Source organism: Erinaceus europaeus, chromosome 4 (assembly GCF_950295315.1).
Source record: "Erinaceus europaeus chromosome 4, mEriEur2.1, whole genome shotgun sequence".
NCBI classification, from domain to species: Eukaryota; Metazoa; Chordata; class Mammalia; order Eulipotyphla; family Erinaceidae; genus Erinaceus; species Erinaceus europaeus.
The window spans coordinates 25,744,391-25,764,150 of record NC_080165.1 but is presented as its reverse complement, the minus strand read 5'-3'; the positions used below and the strand labels follow the sequence as shown (position 1 = coordinate 25,764,150).

General features: G+C 44.7%; 1 protein-coding gene across 4 annotated transcripts in view; it reads left to right on the top strand.

Moving 5' to 3' along the window:
- The window catches only part of TCF20 (transcription factor 20), a 177,406-nt gene that overhangs the window by 107,935 nt on the left and 49,711 nt on the right, over positions 1-19,760 (top strand). For all 4 annotated transcript variants that reach the window (XM_060189069.1, XM_060189070.1, XM_060189067.1 and 1 more), the window contains one exon: positions 8,096-13,822. In XM_060189069.1, the coding sequence (XP_060045052.1) occupies positions 8,132-13,822 (5,691 nt within the window). In that variant the 5' untranslated portion in view covers positions 8,096-8,131. The remainder of the gene's footprint in view (positions 1-8,095; positions 13,823-19,760) is intronic.

Sequence of the window (19,760 nt, the reverse complement as noted above, 5' to 3'; positions counted from 1 at the left end):
GATTGATTGGCTTTCTGGGATTATTCGTATTTCTTCTAAAATTATCTCGTGTATATGATGTTTAACTCTTTGATTCACTTTGGACTTTGTTTCTGGATATTGTGAAGTGAGGGCTTACCAGTTATTTTGCTCCCAGAAAGATAACATGTTATTCCAACACCCTTTAGTTATAACGTAGAAAAAACTTTGATTTTACAGTTGAACATTTATCACTTGACTCTTAACCCTTTGCATATTGTCTTTAAATGAACAGTCAAAAACTTCAAAAACAGTCAAAACTTCATGGAAGGTGGAGTGTAGACAGTAAGTGGTAAGTCTTGTAGAAGAGGTGATAGTGAAGACACTTATGGATGAGACTGAAGAACTTGGGGCTTGGTTGTATTAAGCAAAATATGCAAATTTATTAAGCAACTTCTAAGTATAGAGAATAATGGAGCTGTCTCTGGTAAATGTGGAAAGATGAATGATTTAGCGGAATTAGAGGTTTGAAGATAAACTCCTGGTTCTTTAAGCACATGTACAGATAGTTATAGGGGTCAATATTCATTTGTATTTTCTAGTTAGAAGCAACAAGGTCCAGTAGTAGTGAACAATTTTAGTGACCAGATCTTTGTTTCCAAATATCATCCTCCCCAGAAAGGAGTCAGATGTTCGCAGAGAAGTAGCTGGTTCCAAAGGTCAAGGCAGGAGAAATACAAGATAAGCCTGAAAACATCTTGCACTGGAAAAAGGGGAATAGATGTCAAAAGGACACATGGCAGTCTCTCTGAACAGGTTTCTACTGGCCAAATCTGAGACATTTTGAGCATCAGATAAGTGAAAAGCAATATGAGTCATGAAGAGGGAAAGTTTGCCTGCTAATTATGGATAGAGAACCACCACTTGGCAAACATCATAGACGAAGTTGATGTGGTGGTTATCAGCGGATAGGATGTTCGACAAAATTAAGATACTGGCATAATCTCTGGATTTCTTCCCTCCACAAAGTATTACCAGTTAGGAAAACTAAAGTGGTAGCTTGACACTGGAGACACTTGAAGAGCAGGATTTGACTATGTGAATGTAGTTAACATCAACTGTAGAGGGATGGCCCACCACCTAGTTCCCCAGAGAGGTGCATGGGACAAAGCTCAACACCACATCTCTGGATTTGCTGCCAAGATAGAGGGGCCTGAGTCTGGCCACACAGATTAAAGGCTACCCCACAAAGTAGATGGGCTGTGCTCTACTGAGCAGATAAGACTGGACAAGACTGAGAAATTATTCCAGTTGACTCCAGTGAGACCAGACTACTTGCATTCTGGATGGGATCTGAACCATAGGCAAACTGCTGGGAAAGATTATAGGAATCCATAATTGGACTGGTGATAGAGGATGACTGTTCATTTCTTCATATGAAGGGTTGGATTTTGGCTATTCAGAAGAGTCATTTGGTTTTGGAAATACACCTTGCTATATTCAGGGTTGCTGAAATTTGGATACAAACTATTACCAGTTGGAGAATCTTGAAGCCTTTATAAACTAATCTGTGGAAGCTTTATCTCTTTATGATACTGTTGTGTTTTTTTTTTCTTCATCTAGATATATTTTCTGACTTTTTTTTGTTTGTTTTATTTTTAACTCCTTGGGGTTCTATCATATAGCACTTTTACTCAATTCCACTTTGAATTAATCTTCTGGTATCTTTCTAACTGTATTACTATTATGAAATGAAATGCACTTTGCCTGTAAGTGATGACACTAATTGCTGTCTATGATGGTTTATAAATTATGTACTAATCTAGCCTTTAAATGAGACAAGGGGGAAATCAGTAGATCTCATAGCCTTTAGGGAAATTTTTTTGGTTTTTTAATTAGTTTTTAAAAAAATTTTATATTTATAAAATGAAACACTGACAGGACCGTAGTATAACAGGGGTACAGTTCCACACAATTTCCACCATAAGAACTCCATAACCCATCCCCTCCCCTGATAGCTTTCCTGTTCTTTAACCTCCTGGGAATGTGGATCCAGGGTCATTATAGGGTACAGAAGGTGCAAGGTCTTACATCTGTAATTGCTTCCCCACTGAAGATGGGTGTTGACAGGTCGATCCATACTCCCAGTCTGTCTTTCTGTTTCCTAGTTGGGCAGAGCTCTGGGGAAGCAGGGCTCCAGGACACATAATCTGCCTAGGAAAATCCATCTGGCTGGCATCATGGTAGCATCTGGAACCTGGTGGCTGAAAAAAAGAGTTAACATATAAAGCCAAACAAATTGTTGACTAATCATGAACCTAAAGGCTGGAATATTGCAGATGAAAATTTGGGATCTCCATTTTGGAAAGAGCTGTTAGGTCTATTTTAGGTATATTCCAAAGGGCCGATAACTTTACTATTTTTTTGCCTGAATCTGACATCTCATATGCAGGTGGACCCAAATTATTGTCTGGGCAATGATGTCATGGCTGGAAAAATGACTAGAAAGCTGGATCAGGGAAGAGAGTAGCTCCCAAATATGGGAAAAGTGTATAAAGACTGTAACCCCATCTATTTGATCTGGGGCCCATATTTAGCATAGGAGCCTGTGTAACCTCTGCATCCCTGTAGGTCCAAGCTCGCATTCTGTGGTCATGAGTAGGAACATTCCAAGTTGTACCAATTTCAGGATCCATCTTCCTCAGGTGGTAGATAGAATATGTTATCCAACCTCCCTTCAGAGGATGGAACATTCTCTACCATTGTTATCCACATTGGGGGCAAGGTCCGGGGGGGGGGGGATGGCACAAAGGGGTCCATTATGTTCCTGATGGAGATGACCAGTGACAGTGGAGAGAGGTCTAGGCCATCATGTCTGTGTGGGAATCCCAGGACTCCCTGACTAGGGCCCCAGATGATGGGGTGGCCTGATAGGAACTAAGGGAGTCATCATTAAAGCATGCCAGTATCTTGCCCTTATTCAGCTTTTGTAGTCCTTATTTTGATAAGGTTAGCTTTGGAGAGACTATGGAAAGTGTAATAGGAGGTAGGTGAGGGAGGGTATCTAGGTCTGAATAGAAACTATTAGGAACTTTATGGTGTCTTTTTAGGTCTTTCTACTTGCTTGCTTCATTTAATGACTCACTGCAAACTACTGTGCACTTTTGCTTTCGGGTATATATTTTGCCCTAAATTAATGAATACATGTGTGTATATGCCCTGTCTCCTGGGACCTGGTCTTATATCTAGGTTTTGGGGTAGGGAAAAGTTCTTAGGTCATTCCATAACTAGCCTGAGATAAAACTGCTGCCCAAACCCCTTCTCTTGTCCTTCCCCAAGAATTGCTGCCCATCAGATGTGCTCAATTTAGTCATCTGGATTTGCTCCTGTGATTGTAAGACAGATGCACTTGTGACCCAGGTTCCTTTGACCTGTCCAGAAGCAGAACAGTCTAACTGTTGTGCAGTTATACACACATACAAGTGATAGGATGCCACAGCTTCTTGGTTCTTTGAGATGTCTAAAAATAGACTTGCTCTATATGGGGTGAAATTCAGCTGTTTTTAGCCAGATTCAGAGAACTAGCTTGGAGTCAGTGATTACTATGTGCATACCCACTGAGCACTGTGTGGTGTCGGGAGTGCATGTGTAGTATTGACACCAGGTCTTCTAGATCAGAAGGTCTAGGAGCCTGGCAAGTGCCTGTCTCCTCTTTCTGTCTCTGAGCATATGGGGTTCTCCAGGCCTTCCTTTCTTCCATCTTGCTGCCAGTAGAGTAAGGATATTTTGAGATAGTATAAAGGATATATATGGTTTGGTTTTTTTTTGCCTCCAGGGTTATTGCTGAGGCTCGGGGCCTGCACTACGAATCCACTGCTCCTGGAGGTTATTTTTTCCCTTTTGTTGCCCTTGTTATATATTATTATTATTGCTGTCGATGTTGGATAGGAAGAGAGAAATGGAGAAAGGAGGGGGAGAGAAAGACACCTGCAGACCTGTTTCACTGCTTATGAAGTGACTACCCTGCAGTTGGGAAGCTGGGGGCTCGAACCAGGATCCTTACGCTGGTTTGTGTGCTTGGCACCATGTGTGCTTAACCTACCGTGCTACCACCCAGCCTCTAAAAGAGTATATTTTTAAATGAAATTAATACATTTCAAATGGATTATTTCCTAGATAAGCATTAATGCAAATAGAAATGAAAAGGAGCAAAAATGCACCCACCATCCTGCTATCCTGAATAGTCAGAGGTATTGCTTTTTCCATATTATTCTCTTTGACCTTCATAGCCAGATGAATACCTAATTCTTAGATAGTTGTAACCATAACACAGGTTTGAGTTTATGTCCTACTTTTCTTCATCTGATGGTACATAATAAGCATTTCCCATGGTGCAAAAATCTTTGCAATTATTTTTAATGAGTATATGCTATTTGTTGTGGATGTACCATAATTTGCTTAATTATTTTTAAATGACAAAGAATTGGATTCTTGCTAGTCTTCTTATAGGTATCACTGGAGTGAATATATTGGTACTTTTTATTTTTATTTGGTGGTTTGCTTTGAGTTTTCCCTAGGATAAAAATCTAATAAGTAAAATTACTAGCTCATAAGATTGCCATTTTTGTTGTGCTGCTTCTGCTAGTTTGTGACCTCCCCCCCTTTTATAGATAGAATCAGTGAGGCAGAGTGTGCAAGGCCTAAAACTAAATGTTTTATGTACTTATTCACCATGTTGGCATCCTTATGAAAATTATTTTAAACACAGAGTGTTACTACTCAGTCTTTATGTGGAAGTGAATATTGTTTTCCCTTCATCACTTACAGAGAGGAATAGAGGCTTTGCCCTGTCCCTGCATGGCCATTCAAACCATTGTCAGACCCCTGCAAATACAGCCTCACCCCTAGTGCTCAGAGTCAGCACCTGAACCCTAATACACTGCTTTTTTAAAAATATTTATTTTGTTTATTTATTCCCTTTTGTTGCCCTTGTTGTTTTATTGTTGTAGTTATTATTGTTGTCGTTGTTGGATAGGACAGAGAGAAATGGAGAGAGGAGGGGAAGACAGAGAGGAGGAGAGAAAGACACCTGCAGACCTGCTTCACCGCCTGTGAAGCGACTCCCCTGCAGGTGGGGAGCCAGGGTTCGAACCGGGATCCTTATACCAGTCCTTGTGCTTTGCGCCACCTGCACTTAACACACTGTGCTACAGCCCGAGTCCCAATACACTGCTTTTTGACATCCCATACAATTTCGAACTCTGGACATTGCTTATTTTCTTGCTGTACAGTTTGACATTTCTAGGTGTTTTGTTGAGAAATTTTCGTCCCTCTGGTATGCCATATTACTTGAAATAGAAGTCTCTCACTTCCCAAGTGATGATAATCTACTATGAAATCCTGGGAATGAGAGAACTATATTAGTCAGTGTCCTGGAAAGAAACAGATGGCATACTCAAACTCGGTGCTTTGAGGGGCGTTTAATTTTATCATTCAGTATTCATTCAAAAAAAAAGGGGAAGCTTTCTTTTACAGAGATGACGGGTTTTGACGGAGGAATTGAGGGCTTACTCTGAAAGAACTGGGACTGGAAAGCCAGGGCAGGCGCTTCCCGTCATCTCGAACTAAAGCATCATCTTGAGTACAGTGGTTCCCATGAGCAGTGGAGAAGCTATCACCCCCTTTCTTTTCCTGTCTCTCTTTGCAACCTCTAACCCAGAAACATGCTGGAAAAGGGTCCTAGAAACGTAGCTCCCAGCTTGTCTGCAAGAGAACTTAAAAAGAGGATGTTCATGAAGTTGGAGCTGATTACACTGCCAGATTGAGACTGACATATGAGCAGGGGTTGAGGACAAACATGGAGGAGTTGTGGTGTCTTCTGGGCTAGCAGTGCAGTTGTTGTTACTAATCCTAGACCTGAAAGGCAAAGAATAGTAGTTTCTGGAGTCTGGAAAAAGTGAAAAGGTTGACTGAGTGGCTGTCAGTGGGATGAGGTCTCAGCCAGCTTCAGTAGCCACTGAGTAGTAGCCAGGAAAGTAAGTTCCTTCTTGGTGTTCTCCCACCTCTTCCCAACCGAACTGGACCAGAAGCCACAGACTACTGGAGCCTTTTAATAGTCCCTGTGGTGCCTTTTCCTGGGGGTACAGGCTAGGGGAGGAGTAAAGACACACGGGGATGCCAGCAGCATACACCAAACAGGCAATAACTAGAAGTATCAGGTGTTGTTGATATCTCAAGGGAGAAAGTTTTATTTTTAAAAATTTATAAAATAAAAAATATCGACAAGACTATAGGATAAGAGGGGTAAAGTTGCACACAATTCCTACCACCAGAGTTCCACATTCTACCCCCTCCTTTGAAAGCTTTCCTATTCTTCATCTTTGGGAGCATGGACTCAGGATTATTATGGGGTACAAAAGGTGGTCTGGCTTCTGTAATTGCTTCTCCGCTGAACATGGGTGTTGGCAGGTCGATCCATACTCCCAACTTGTTTCTGTCTTTCCCTAGTGTGGGTTAGGGTTCTGGGGAGGTGGAGTTACAGGATACATCGGTGGGGTCATCTGCCCAGGGAAGTCAGGTTGGCATCATGGTAGCATCTGCAAGAAAGTTTTATTTTTAAAGCATCAAAGAAAAATAGGCAGAAAAAACAATGGGTGAACTGGGAAGGAAAGGCAGGTACTTGAAAAGATGAGAAGAAACTATTGAAATATTTGTGGAGAATGGGTTGGAGTATGGTAGTGATGACTGTGAAGGAAGAGGTAAAAGGAAAGCTAGTGGTTTTATATGAGACAGTGAAGTGATAGACCCTTATCATTGAGAAGTGGAGATCATCCTGTCGACTTTGGACCACTGAACACTAGGCACTATGTTCTGAACCTCTCTAGACACCCCCATAGCCATCTGCCACCACTCAAAGCAAGGGGGGAAAAGTGAGGCAAGCAGGGGAAGAAAAAGCACTTAAAGCTGGAGGTTTGGGGGTAAATCTCTTTTTGATATATGTATGCAGATTCCATATGAATGACTTACTTCCTTTGGAGCGTTGATCCCCCCCCCCCCACATACACTTAATCTGTATTCATTCAGTCAAAGTAATGTAGGCATTTGTCATTGCTAATCTTATGACTTTAAAACTGACTACGTTGATACTTTAAAGACAGTGTTTGGAATGATCTTTGTTGTTAATTTCTAAAAAAGAAAAAAGATGAAATTGCACCATTTTCTTTAATCACTTCATGTATAGTAAGAATATTTGCCTGGTTCCCTTTAGGAGGCATTGGACCGCGCTCCCCCTTCCTGTGTGCGTGCGTCTGTCTGTCTCTATGTCTTTGTCTACTAGTCTGTAAACTACTAGTAATAGGGAGGAGAAAGGCATCACACTGGGCAAGGACTATAAGGGGACTGAGAACCGACCCCAGAAGGAATTGCGCCCAAATCTGGTTCTCTCAAGACCAAAATGCCTGGTCCTGAGAGACTGATATGCTGAAGTTAAATTGGTTTTCAGCTGCAAAATTTGGTGCAATTGGCAACATTTAGATCCTATTTCCAGAAGCCTGAATTTATTTATAGAAGGATTCATAAAAACAACATGTAAATCTTTCTCACTCTTATGCCATCACAACTGGAAGACACAGCCCTATATTTTAACCCAGTTGAATTTGAGGGGTTAATTTAGCTAATAATGAGGCTTACACTGTATTGAATTTGAATTTACCACATCCAGTAAAGTGTACATGTTACAGTGCACAAGGACCTAGGTTCAGGACCCCAGTCCCCACTCGCAGGGAAAGAGGGGAGCTTCTTGAGTGGTGAAGCAGTGCTGCAGGGATAGCTTGCTGTGTCTTCCTTTCTTTTCCTTCTCAGTTGGTTTCTATCCAAAAAGGTGTTGTTGTGTTTTTTTTTAGTTTACCCATAATATTTCTCCTTATACTGCTACTACTACTATAGATTCCTGCCTCTAGACCATTTCCTTGTTTGTCTGCATTTTTTAGAAATAGATAGGGTAAGAAATAAATGGAGAGGACACTCAAGCCAATCAAGTTCATCTGAGCATCAAATCTTACCTTCATATAAACCTGATTTTATTTGTGTTACAGGTGAATGTCTAATAACATTTTTCTTTCTTTTCTTCTGTTTCTAGGAGGGCTGCTGGCCTGCTGCTGTGCTGCTGAACAGTATGCAGTCCTTTCGGGAGCAAAGCAGTTACCACGGAAACCAGCAGAGCTACTCACAGGAGGTACACAGCTCCTCCCGGTTAGAAGAGTTCAGCCCTCGTCAGGCCCAGATGTTCCAGAATTTTGGGGGTGCAGGTGGCAGCAGTGGTGGCAGCAGTGGTGGTGGTGGACGACGAGGAGCAGCTGCTGCTGCAGCAGCAATGGCCAGTGAAACCTCTGGCCATCAAGGCTACCAGGGTTTCCGGAAAGAGACTGGAGACTTTTACTACATGGCAGGCAACAAAGACCCCGTGACAACAGGAACCCCGCAGCCTCCTCAGCGAAGGCCTTCTGGGCCTGTACAGAGCTATGGACCCCCCCAGGGGAGCAGTTTTGGCAATCAGTATGGGAGTGAGGGTCATGTGGGTCAGTTTCAAGCACAGCATTCTGCCCTTGGTAGTGTGTCTCATTATCAGCAGGATTACACAGGGCCTTTCTCTCCAGGGAGTGCTCAGTACCAACAGCAGGCTTCCAGCCAACAGCAGCAACAGCAGCAGCAGCAACAGCAAGTGCAGCAGTTGAGACAACAGCTTTACCAGTCCCACCAGCCTCTGCCACAGACCACTGGCCAGCCAGCCTCTAGCTCCTCTCATCTGCAGCCAATGCAGCGGCCCTCGACTCTGCCATCTTCTGCTACTGGCTACCAGTTAAGAGTGGGTCAGTTTGGCCAGCACTACCAATCTTCTGCCACCACCTCCACTTCCTCTTCCTTCCCTTCACCACAGCGCTTCAGCCAGTCTGGACAGAGCTATGATGGCAGTTACAACGTAAATGCTGGATCCCAGTATGAAGGACATAATGTGGGTTCTAATGCACAGGCTTATGGAACACAATCAAATTACAGTTATCAGCCCCAATCTATGAAAAATTTTGAACAGGCAAAGATTCCACAAGGGACCCAGCAGGGGCAGCAGCAACAGCAGCAGCAGCAGCAGCAGCAGCAGCAGCAGCAGCAGCAGCAGCAGCAGCATACCCCTCAGCACGTGATGCAGTACACCAACGCTGCCACAAAGCTGCCCCTGCAAAGCCAGGTCGGACAGTACAGTCAGCCGGAGGTTCCTGTGAGGTCCCCCATGCAGTTTCATCAGAACTTCAGTCCCATTTCTAACCCTTCCCCAGCTGCCTCTGTAGTTCAGTCTCCAAGCTGCAGCTCTACCCCATCTCCTCTCATGCAGAGTGGAGAGAATCTCCAGTGTGGGCAAGGCAGTGTATCCATGAGCTCCAGAAACAGAATTTTACAGTTAATGCCTCAACTTAGCCCGACCCCATCAATGATGCCCAGCCCTAATTCTCATGCTGCAGGCTTCAAAGGGTTTGGACTGGAAGGGGTGCCAGAAAAGCGACTGACAGATCCTGGCTTGAGTAGTTTGAGTGCCCTGAGTACTCAAGTGGCCAATCTTCCTAATACAGTACAACACATGCTACTTTCTGATGCTCTCACACCTCAAAAGAAGACTTCCAAGAGACCCTCCTCATCTTCTAAGAAAGCCGACAGCTGTACAAATTCAGAAGGTTCCTCCCAGCCCGAGGAACAGCTCAAATCCCCTATGGCAGAGTCACTGGACGGAGGCTGTTCCAGCAGCTCTGAAGATCAAGGTGAGAGAGTAAGGCAGCTGAGTGGCCAGAGCACTAGCTCTGATACCACCTACAAGGGGGGAACCTCAGAGAAAGCTGGCTCTTCACCCACACAGGGCACTCAGAATGAAGTCCCAAGACTCAGTGCCAGTCCCGCAGCCAGAGAAGAGGCCACCTCACCAGGTGCTAAGGACACAACATTGTCATCTGAGGGCAACCCAAAAGTCAATGAGAAGATAATTGGGGTGATTGTCTCCCGGGAAGCCATGACAGGTCGAGCAGACAAACCTGGTGGGCAAGATAAAGGCTCCCAAGAGGAGGATCCTGCGGCTACTCAGAGGCCACCCAGCACTGGTGGAACAAAGGAAACCAGCCACACGTCACTTTCACAGCCAGAACCTCCAGGAGGAGGGAGCAAAGGGAACAAGAACGGAGATAGTAACTCCAATCACAACGGAGAGGGGAATGGCCAGAGCGGGCACCCTGCTGCCGGTGCTGGCTTTATAGGCAGAACTGAGCCTAGCAAATCACCTGGGAGTCTGCGGTATAGTTACAAAGATAGTTTTGGGTCAGCCATGCCGAGAAACATCAGTGGCTTTCCTCAGTATCCTACGGGACAAGATAAGGGAGACTTCACTGGCCACGGGGAGCGAAAGGGTAGGAATGAGAAATTCCCTAGCCTCCTGCAGGAAGTGCTACAAGGCTATCACCACCACCCTGACAGGAGGTATTCTAGGAGTACTCAGGAGCACCAGGGCATAGCTGGTGGCCTAGAAGGAACCTCGAGACCTAATGTCTTAGTCAGTCAAACCAATGAATTAGCTAGCAGGGGCCTTCTGAACAAAAGCATTGGGTCCCTACTAGAAAACCCCCACTGGGGCCCATGGGAGAGGAAATCAAGCAGCACAGCTCCTGAAATGAAGCAGATCAATTTGGCCGACTATCCAATTCCCAGAAAGTTTGAAATAGAGTCTCAGTCATCAGCTCATGAGTCTTCCCTCTCTGAAAGAAGATCAGTGATCTGTGATATCTCTCCACTAAGACAGATTGTCAGGGATCCAGGGGCTCACTCACTGGGGCACATGGGTACCGACACCAGACTTGGAAGGAATGAACGTCTCAATCCAAGTTTAAGTCAGTCAGTCATTCTTCCAGGTGGGCTGGTGTCCATGGAAGCAAAGCTTAAATCCCAGAGTGGGCAGATAAAAGAGGAAGACTTTGAACAATCCAAATCCCAAGCTAGTTTTAACAACAAGAAACCTGGAGACCACTGCCATTCTGCTAGCATCAAGCATGAGTCTTACCGAGGCAATGCCAGTCCTGGGGCAGCTACCCATGATTCCATTTCGGACTATGGACCACAAGACAGCAGGCCCACACCAATGCGGCGGGTCCCTGGCAGAGTTGGTGGGCGGGAGGGCATGAGGGGTCGGTCCCCTTCTCAGTATCATGACTTTTCAGAAAAGCTGAAGATGTCTCCTGGGAGGAGCAGAGGCCCAGGAGGAGACCCCCACCACATGAACCCACATATGACCTTTTCAGAGAGAGCCAACAGAAGTTCTTTACATGCTCCCTTTGGTCCCAATTCTGAAAGTCTTGCCTCTGCTTATCATGCAAACACCCGAGCTCACGCTTATGGGGACCCCAGTGCAGGTTTGAATTCTCAGCTCCATTATAAGAGACAGATGTACCAGCAGCAACAAGAGGAATATAAAGACTGGAGCAGCAGTTCTGCTCAGGGAGTAATTGCTGCAGCGCAGCACAGGCAGGAGGGTCAACGTAAGAGCCCGAGGCAGCAGCAGTTTCTTGACAGAGTGCGGAGCCCTCTGAAAAATGACAAAGATGGCATGATGTATGGCCCTCCAATGGGGACATACCATGACCCGAGTGGTCAGGAAGGTGGGCGCTGCCTCATGTCAAGCGACGGCCTGGCTAACAAAGGCATTGAACTGAAGCACGGCTCCCAGAAGCTGCAACAAGAATCTTGTTGGGATCTTTCTCGACAAACATCTCCAGCCAAAAGCAGTGGGCCTCCAGGAATGTCCAATCAAAAAAGGTATGGACCACCCCACGAGACCGATGGACACGGACTACCTGAGTCTGCACAGTCATCCAAACCTAGTAATGTCATGCTGAGGCTTCCAGGTCAAGAGGATCATTCTTCTCAAAACCCCTTAATTATGAGGAGACGTGTCCGCTCTTTCATCTCTCCCATCCCCAGTAAGAGACAGTCACAAGATATGAAGAACAGTAACACCGAAGATAAAGGGCGCCTCCTTCACCCACCTAAAGAAGGTGCTGACAAAACATTCAATTCCTATGCCCATCTTTCTCACAGTCAGGATATCAAATCTGTCCCTAAGAGAGAATCCTCTAAGGACCTTTCAAGTCCAGATAGTAGAAATTGCCCTGCTGTTACTCTTACAAGTCCTGCTAAGACCAAAATACTGCCTCCACGGAAAGGACGAGGACTGAAATTGGAAGCTATAGTTCAGAAGATCACATCTCCAAATATCAGGAGGAGTGCCTCCTCAAACAGTGCTGAGGCTGGGGGAGACACGGTCACTCTTGACGACATACTGTCTTTGAAGAGTGGCCCTCCTGAAGGTGGGAGTGCTGCTGTGCAGGATGCTGAAATGGAGAAGAGAAAAGCGGAGGTGACATCTGACCTAGCCTGTCCGGCGAGCCAGGAACTGAGCATAGAAAAACCTCTCAGCAGGTCTTCAGAGGAGTGGTGTGGCAGCGGGGACGACAAGGTGAAGACTGAGACACACCCAGAAATAGCCTCTGTTGGAAAGGAACCCACTGGTGCTGTGACTTCCGCAACCTCACAGAAGCCTGGAGGTAACCAGGGGAGACCAGATGGTTCCCTGGGTGGGGCTGCACCTTTAATCTTTCCTGACTCAAAGAATGTACCTCCAGTGGGTGCATTGGCCACTGAAGCAAACGCTAAGGCTGAAGAGAAAGAGAATGACACAGTGACTATTTCGCCCAAACAAGAGGGCTTCCCTCCAAAGGGATATTTCCCATCAGGAAAGAAGAAGGGGAGACCCATTGGTAGTGTGAATAAGCAGAAAAAACAACAGCAACCACCTCCTCCACCCCCTCAGCCCCCTCACATACCAGAAGGTTCTACAGATGGAGAGCCAAAGCCAAAAAAACAGAGGCAAAGGAGGGAGAGAAGGAAGCCTGGAGCACAGCCAAGGAAGCGGAAAACCAAACAAGCAGTTCCCATTGTAGAACCCCAGGAACCTGAGATCAAACTCAAGTACGCTACCCAGCCACTGGATAAAACTGATGCCAAGAACAAGTCTTTTTTCCCTTATATCCACGTAGTTAATAAGTGTGAACTTGGAGCCGTTTGTACAATCATCAATGCTGAAGAGGAAGAACAGACCAAATTGGTGAGGGGTCGGAAGGGTCAGAGGTCACTGACTCCTCCCCCCAGCAGCACTGAAAGCAAGGCGCTTCCAGCCTCCTCATTTATGCTCCAGGGACCTGTTGTAACAGAGTCTCCTGTTATGGGACACCTGGTTTGCTGTCTGTGTGGCAAGTGGGCCAGTTACCGGAACATGGGTGACCTCTTTGGACCCTTTTATCCCCAAGATTACGCAGCCACTCTCCCGAAGAATCCCCCTCCTAAGAGGGCCACAGAAATGCAGAGCAAAGTTAAGGTACGGCACAAAAGCGCTTCGAATGGCTCCAAGACGGACACTGAGGAGGAGGAAGAGCAGCAGCAGCAGCAGAAGGAGCAGAGGAGCCTCGCCGCCCACCCCAGGTTTAAACGTCGGCACCGTTCTGAAGACTGTGGTGGAGGGCCTCGATCTCTGTCCAGGGGGCTCCCCTGCAAAAAAGCAACCACCGAGGGCAGCAGTGAAAAGACTGTCTTGGACTCAAAGCCCTCTATTCCCACCACTTCAGAGGGTGGCCCCGAGCTGGAGTTACAAATCCCTGAACTACCTCTTGACAGCAATGAATTTTGGGTCCATGAGGGTTGTATTCTCTGGGCCAATGGAATCTACCTGGTCTGTGGCAGACTCTATGGCCTGCAAGAAGCTCTGGAGATAGCCAGAGAGATGGTGAGTACAAAAAAACATATCACTTACCAGCTCATTACTCTTCCTGCTAACTTGGTTTTGATTCAGTTCTTTCCACCTCTACTTGTTTCAGCCTTTTTAATCATACATGCACTAAATTAAAGCGTACCCCTACCCCCCTACACAGATGGTAGGTGGAAAATTAAGTAGCTGGGAAGACTTATTTTTTAGCATGTTAAAATTTATTAGAGGGACCCCAAGTGGTGGTACACCCAGGTATGTGTGCTTATTATTACCACAATCAGGAACCTGGGTTTGATCTCCCGCTCCCCACCTGTAGGGGGGACACTTCATGAGCAGTGAGGCAGCTCTATAGGTGTCTGTCTTTCTCCTGTTCTTTCTCCTCCTCTCTCAATTTCTCTCTGTCCTATCAAGTAAAATAGAAATAAAGGGAAAAAGGGAAATGGCCCCACCAGGAGCAGTGGATTTGTAGTGCTGACACCAAGCTGCAGAGATAACCCTGGTGATAATAATAATAATGGTGGTGGTGGTGGTGGTGGTAGAAAATGGTGATGATGATGATGGTGAAGAATTCAGGGTTTAAAAAAAAAAAGAATTAGGGAGTCGGGCAGTAGCACAGCAAGTTAAGCGCAGGTGGCACAAAGCACAAGGACCGGCATAAGGATCCCGGTTCAAGCCCCCGGCTCCCCACCTGCAGGGGAATCGCTTCACCAGGCAGTGAAGCAGGTCTGCAGGTGTCTTTCTTCCTCTCTGTCTTCCTCTCCTCTCTCCATTTCTCTCTGTCCTATCCAACACAGCGGCATCAATAACAACAATAATAATAACTACAACAATAGAAAACAACAAGGGCAACAGAAGGAAATAAATAAATATTTTTTTAAAAAGCATATAAAAAAATTAAGGGCAAGTTTTATTTGGGAAATAGTTTGCCTCCACCCCCAAAAGGGGATGTGATGTTTATTTCTAGAAAGGAACAGGTATAAAAAGGCTTAACTTTTGTTTTTATCAGTAATATATCTTCATAGCTTATTAAATCATGCAAGTGCAGTACAGCTACTGTTTCACCCCTCCTGAGACCTGAGTCGTCTTCCAGTTTTCTGTTTCAAGTTAATGTGCTTTTATTGTAATTTGTGTTATTTGTAATAGTTTTTAACATTCTCTGACTTACACTTAAGTATAATGCACTTCTGTTTCTTCTTTTTTGGAATTGAGTGGGGATTTTTTTTTTTTTTTAATACTTTATTTTTGAGAGAGATACAGAGAGAAATACCAGAGCACCGCTCAGCTCTGGCTTATGGTGGTGCGGGGGACCGTGGCGCCTCAGGCATGAGAGTCTGTTTGCATAACCATTGTGCTGTCTCCCCCATCCTAATAATTTTTTGTCTATAATCATATATTTCTAATTCATATACTTCTCAATCAGGGGTATTTATAGATTTGTTTTCCTGAATTCCAAATGGACCCTCATTTAACTCGTTTCAGCAGTCTCCTGAAGGAGGGTGAGCAAGAAGGAAGTTGGTTAAGCAATGTTTGGCTCTGGCTTATGGTGGCACAAGACTTAACTCTATAACCTCTGAGTTTCAGGCATGAATGTCTATTGCACAAATAACTATGTTGTTTCCCTAAATGCAAATTTGAAGTAGATTTACTTTCTAGGTACAATGAGATTTTTAAAATGCAAGACCTAAAGACTTCATGAAGGTTTCAGTTCTAAATTTTACTGCAAATATTACTTCCAGAACAAATCATGACAAAGATCATATTAGTGTTCATCCTGATACAATTAGTGGTTCTCTGCAGAAGGACCCAGAGCTTATCTGCTTGCTTGGGAATGTTGCCCTGCATATGAAATAGAAAATGAGTGTTTTCTCCTCCTTTGTAGTCTTTTGGGAAACTGGAAGACAACATGTAATATTTAAGTATTGTATTACATTTTCCCTTACAAAGTGACATGAGCTCACACGGACTCTCTCGGGAATAAGTCTTCAAAGGAAAGAAGACAAAAATATAAAAGAATAAAATCTGCCTTATGCATTAAGTAAAAGCACTGATACTCTTATGAGTTGCTAAATTTTTAATAGTGATTACCTAGGGCTAGGTTAGCCTACCAGTAATAAGTTTATTTCTGTTTAAATTTATTTAGTGAGAGAAACCAGAGCACCACTCCACTCATGATACAGTGCTAGGGGCTGAACCCTGGACCTCACATCTGTAAGCAATGTGCTCTACTCTGAGCTACCTCCCTGGCCGCAGTAAGGTTGTTCTGTTTTTGTTTCTCCAAAAAATGACAGTATCAACTCTAGTTATGTGGTGCTGGGGATCAAATTTAGGACTTCATGCTTTTAGGCCTAACACTTTGGCCACTACACTGCTTCTTGGGCCTCAGGAAGGTTGTTTCTTGTTTGTTTGTTTTTGTTTTTTAAGCAAATATTTTTGATAGGTCAGTAAATGTTCACAAAGTTATTCGGAACTACTATAGTTTATTGCCCCTTTTCAGGAGAGAGAGAGAGACAGAGACAGAGACATTAACTGACTCTTAGAGAGTTGTATTGTGGTATAAGCATTTAGTCTTTGGGCCCGTGGAAGAGCTCGCTTGGATAGTGTGCTCCTTTGTCATATTCACGAGCACCCAGTTCCCATTATGTTGAAGGAAGCTTTTGTCCTGTAGTCATTTTTAATTTGGTTCTATGAAAATAAAAAAGTAAATAAATAGGTGTTGAAAAATAATTTGGCCTTTAATTTATAGGCACCATGAAACCATTAGCAATTTCTGAGCTTATAAACTTATGTGATCAGATTTATGTTTTAAAAAGAAAACTATGGAAAGAAGTAGGGGGAGAATAAGCAGGTAGACCGGTGGCTAGACTATGGCATTAATCTGAACAAGATAATAAGAACTGAACAAGTGGTGAGAACAGTTACAAGAAATATTTAGGAATTTAAGTCTGATAGGATTTAGAAACTGCAGCCCAGGAGGTAGTAGAATAGATAATATGTTTGACTCTCAAGCACAAGGTCTTAAGTTCAAGCCCTGGCATCGCATGTGCCTGAAAGATGCTTTGAACAAGAATGTAGAAACTAATTAGATGTGACAGATAAAGCAAAGTGGGGATGAAGCTGAAGTTTCTAATGCAGTAAGAAAAGCCGGAAGATGGGAGTGGGCAAGACACCAGTAACAAAAAAGAGGCGATTGAGGAAGAAGAGAAAAAAGTTTTCTGTTATGGATAATGTATAGTAAACAGAAGAAAATAGTAATTAGCTATGAAAGCAGTTCAGCCTGATGTACACGTTCAGGTCAGCTAACACTTCAGGTCTCTAGTCAGTACTTATTAAAGAACTAGTTGGCTTTTATTCAGCCTTTCAAATAGATGTCACAAGTGTTGTAGGTACTCCCTTCCTTCCTTCCTTTCTTAACAGGACTGATAGGAATTGAAAAGGAAGGAGTTGGGCGGTAGTGCAGCGGGTTAAACACGTGGCGTGAATTGCAAGGACCGGCGTGAGGATCCCGGTTTCGGGCCCCCGGCTCCCCACCTGCAGGGGAGTCGCTTCACAAGCAGTGAAGCAGGTCTGCAGGTGTCTATTTTTCTCTCGCCCTCTCTATCTTCCCCTCCTCTCTCCATTTCTCTCTGTCCTATCCAACTATGATGACAGCATCAATAGCTACAACAACACAAACAAGGGCAACAAAAAGGAAATAAATATTTAAAAAATTCTGTAAAAGAAAAAAGAAGTTGAAAAGGATGGGAAAGACAGGGAGAGAGCTAGAGAAACCTGCAGTACTTGCTTCACTGCTCATGAAAACTTGCCCCTGCATCGGGGAACTGCGCTTGAGCCCGGTCCTTGCACATGTGGTCATGTGTGCACTCAGCTGGGTGCGCCATTGCCCGGTCCCAGTGCTTTGTTTTTTGAAATCCCACATAGAGAGCACAGAAAAGATGTCCAAGTAGGTTAGTGATTGGTGCCCCCTGCCTGTGGTTTAACCCTATTTGGTCTCTCCCCTTTTTTTAAGGAATCTTTTTTTTTTTTTTTTTTAATTTTTTTATTTAAGAAAGGATTAGTGAACAAAAACATAAGGTAGAAGGGGTACAACTCCACACAATTCCTACCACCCAATCCCCATAATCCCCCCCCTCCCATGGTAGCTTTCCCATTCTCTAGCCCTCTGGGAGCATGGACCCAGGGTCGTTGAGGGTTTAAGGAATCTTTTAAAATCCAAGTATGGCCATACTGGTTTACACCCTGATTTATTAGCACCCTAGACTCATTTGCTTAGCCAGTGACTAGTTAACATCTGTTAGATACCAGGAATAAATCTGTGCACATAATTAAAATAAGACAGTGTGATAGAGAGTGGTATGGTGGCTGTTTTAGATTGGGGATCAGGTGAAGTTGTCTGAGTAGCTGAGAGCAGCCTGGTTCAGCCTTTTGAAATTAGAACTTTTTTGTTTGTTTTTACCAGAGCACTGCTCAGCTCTGGCCTATGGGGGATTGATCCTGGGACTTTAGAGCCTCAGGCATGAGAGTCTCTTTGCATAACCACTATACTATCTACCCCCCCACCCCCAGAGATTAGAACTTTTCAGATACAGGATAGAGGACTTATAGGGAGGAAGCAAACTTGGTGGATTTGAGGAGCAGAAAGAAAGCCATTGTGTCTGTGTGGAGTGGGCAGTAAGGTGGCTGGGACGTAGCGCTCCCAGTAGAACACACGCCTTGCCTTGGCATATGCACAGGGCTTGGCCGCCACATGGGGCCACCATGCTAGGGGGAAGCATTATGAGTGGTGGTATAGTGTCTCTTCTCCCTGTTTCTCATTCTCTATCTGAAAAAGGAATGGAGGAATCGGGCAGGTGAAAGAAACCCTGGTGGTGAAGAAGGATAGGTGGAAAAAAAGCCATTGTGGTGGATCTCTGCGTGGGGTAGGAGCGGACACAGAGCAGCTGGGTGAATGGGGTGCTCTTTCTTGTGACAAGCAAGTCTGAGGGAAACACAAGTGAAACCAGGAGATCTATCATGTTCATACTGAGTCTAGGATGTTTCTTAGCCACCCGGGGAAATAGGGCCAGTTCAGAATGCTTATTGCAGCTAACGAAACTTTACATCAGGCTCAACCTGACGCTGTTGTCTGGCTACGGAAGAAGGGCAAACGCTAGAAGGAGAACTATAGCTTAGCTGACTCAGCATGTCATGAGGACAATAGGGTCTTTGTAGACACCAAGAAACTACACCGCCCTCTTTGAGCCACGAGTGTCAGATGGGCTTCAGACACCTGCCCTGCCCGGGGTTCTCCTGTGTGTTCTTGTGCGTTTGGACCTGCCAGGAGATGGGGATGATTAGCAGCTGAAGAATGAATGGCAGGGAAAACAGCCAGTCAGAATTCACACGTTGCTTTCCCAAGCCCTTCTACTTACTATGCTTTCTCAAGTGATCTCAAGCTTCCTTCTGTTGCCAGGGCTTCACCATTTAGAGACCAAGTTTTTCTTTTTGTCTCCTCTTCTCCCCCCCCCCTTTTATTTTTTTCCAGTGTGTGTTTTGTTTTGTTTTGTTTTGTTGTTATCTCAAGGGCTTTACTGCTCTGGGATGACTTTTCCTGATAGGCAGAGAGGAAAGACCACAGCACCAAGGCTTTCTTCAGTGCAGTAGGGACTGAGCTGTGGAATCTGCCCACTCATATGGCAAAGCAGAGTACCATCCAAATTGACTATTTTCCTGGCCCTGGGGGCCAGCTCTTTCAGATAGAGAGAAAGAGACCACAGTACCAGGCTTCCCCCAGTGAGGTGGGGGCCTGGGTCATGCATATGACAGCACATTCCCCGAGCACTCTGAGATGAAGGCCGCAGAAGTGCTCTCCTGTTTCTCTACTATCAAGACCCCTTCCCTCACCTGACTTTCTCATTGTCTTTACCTCCTACCCCTAATAATCATTAGTTTCCAGTACACGTGCTGTGACCAGAGTTGC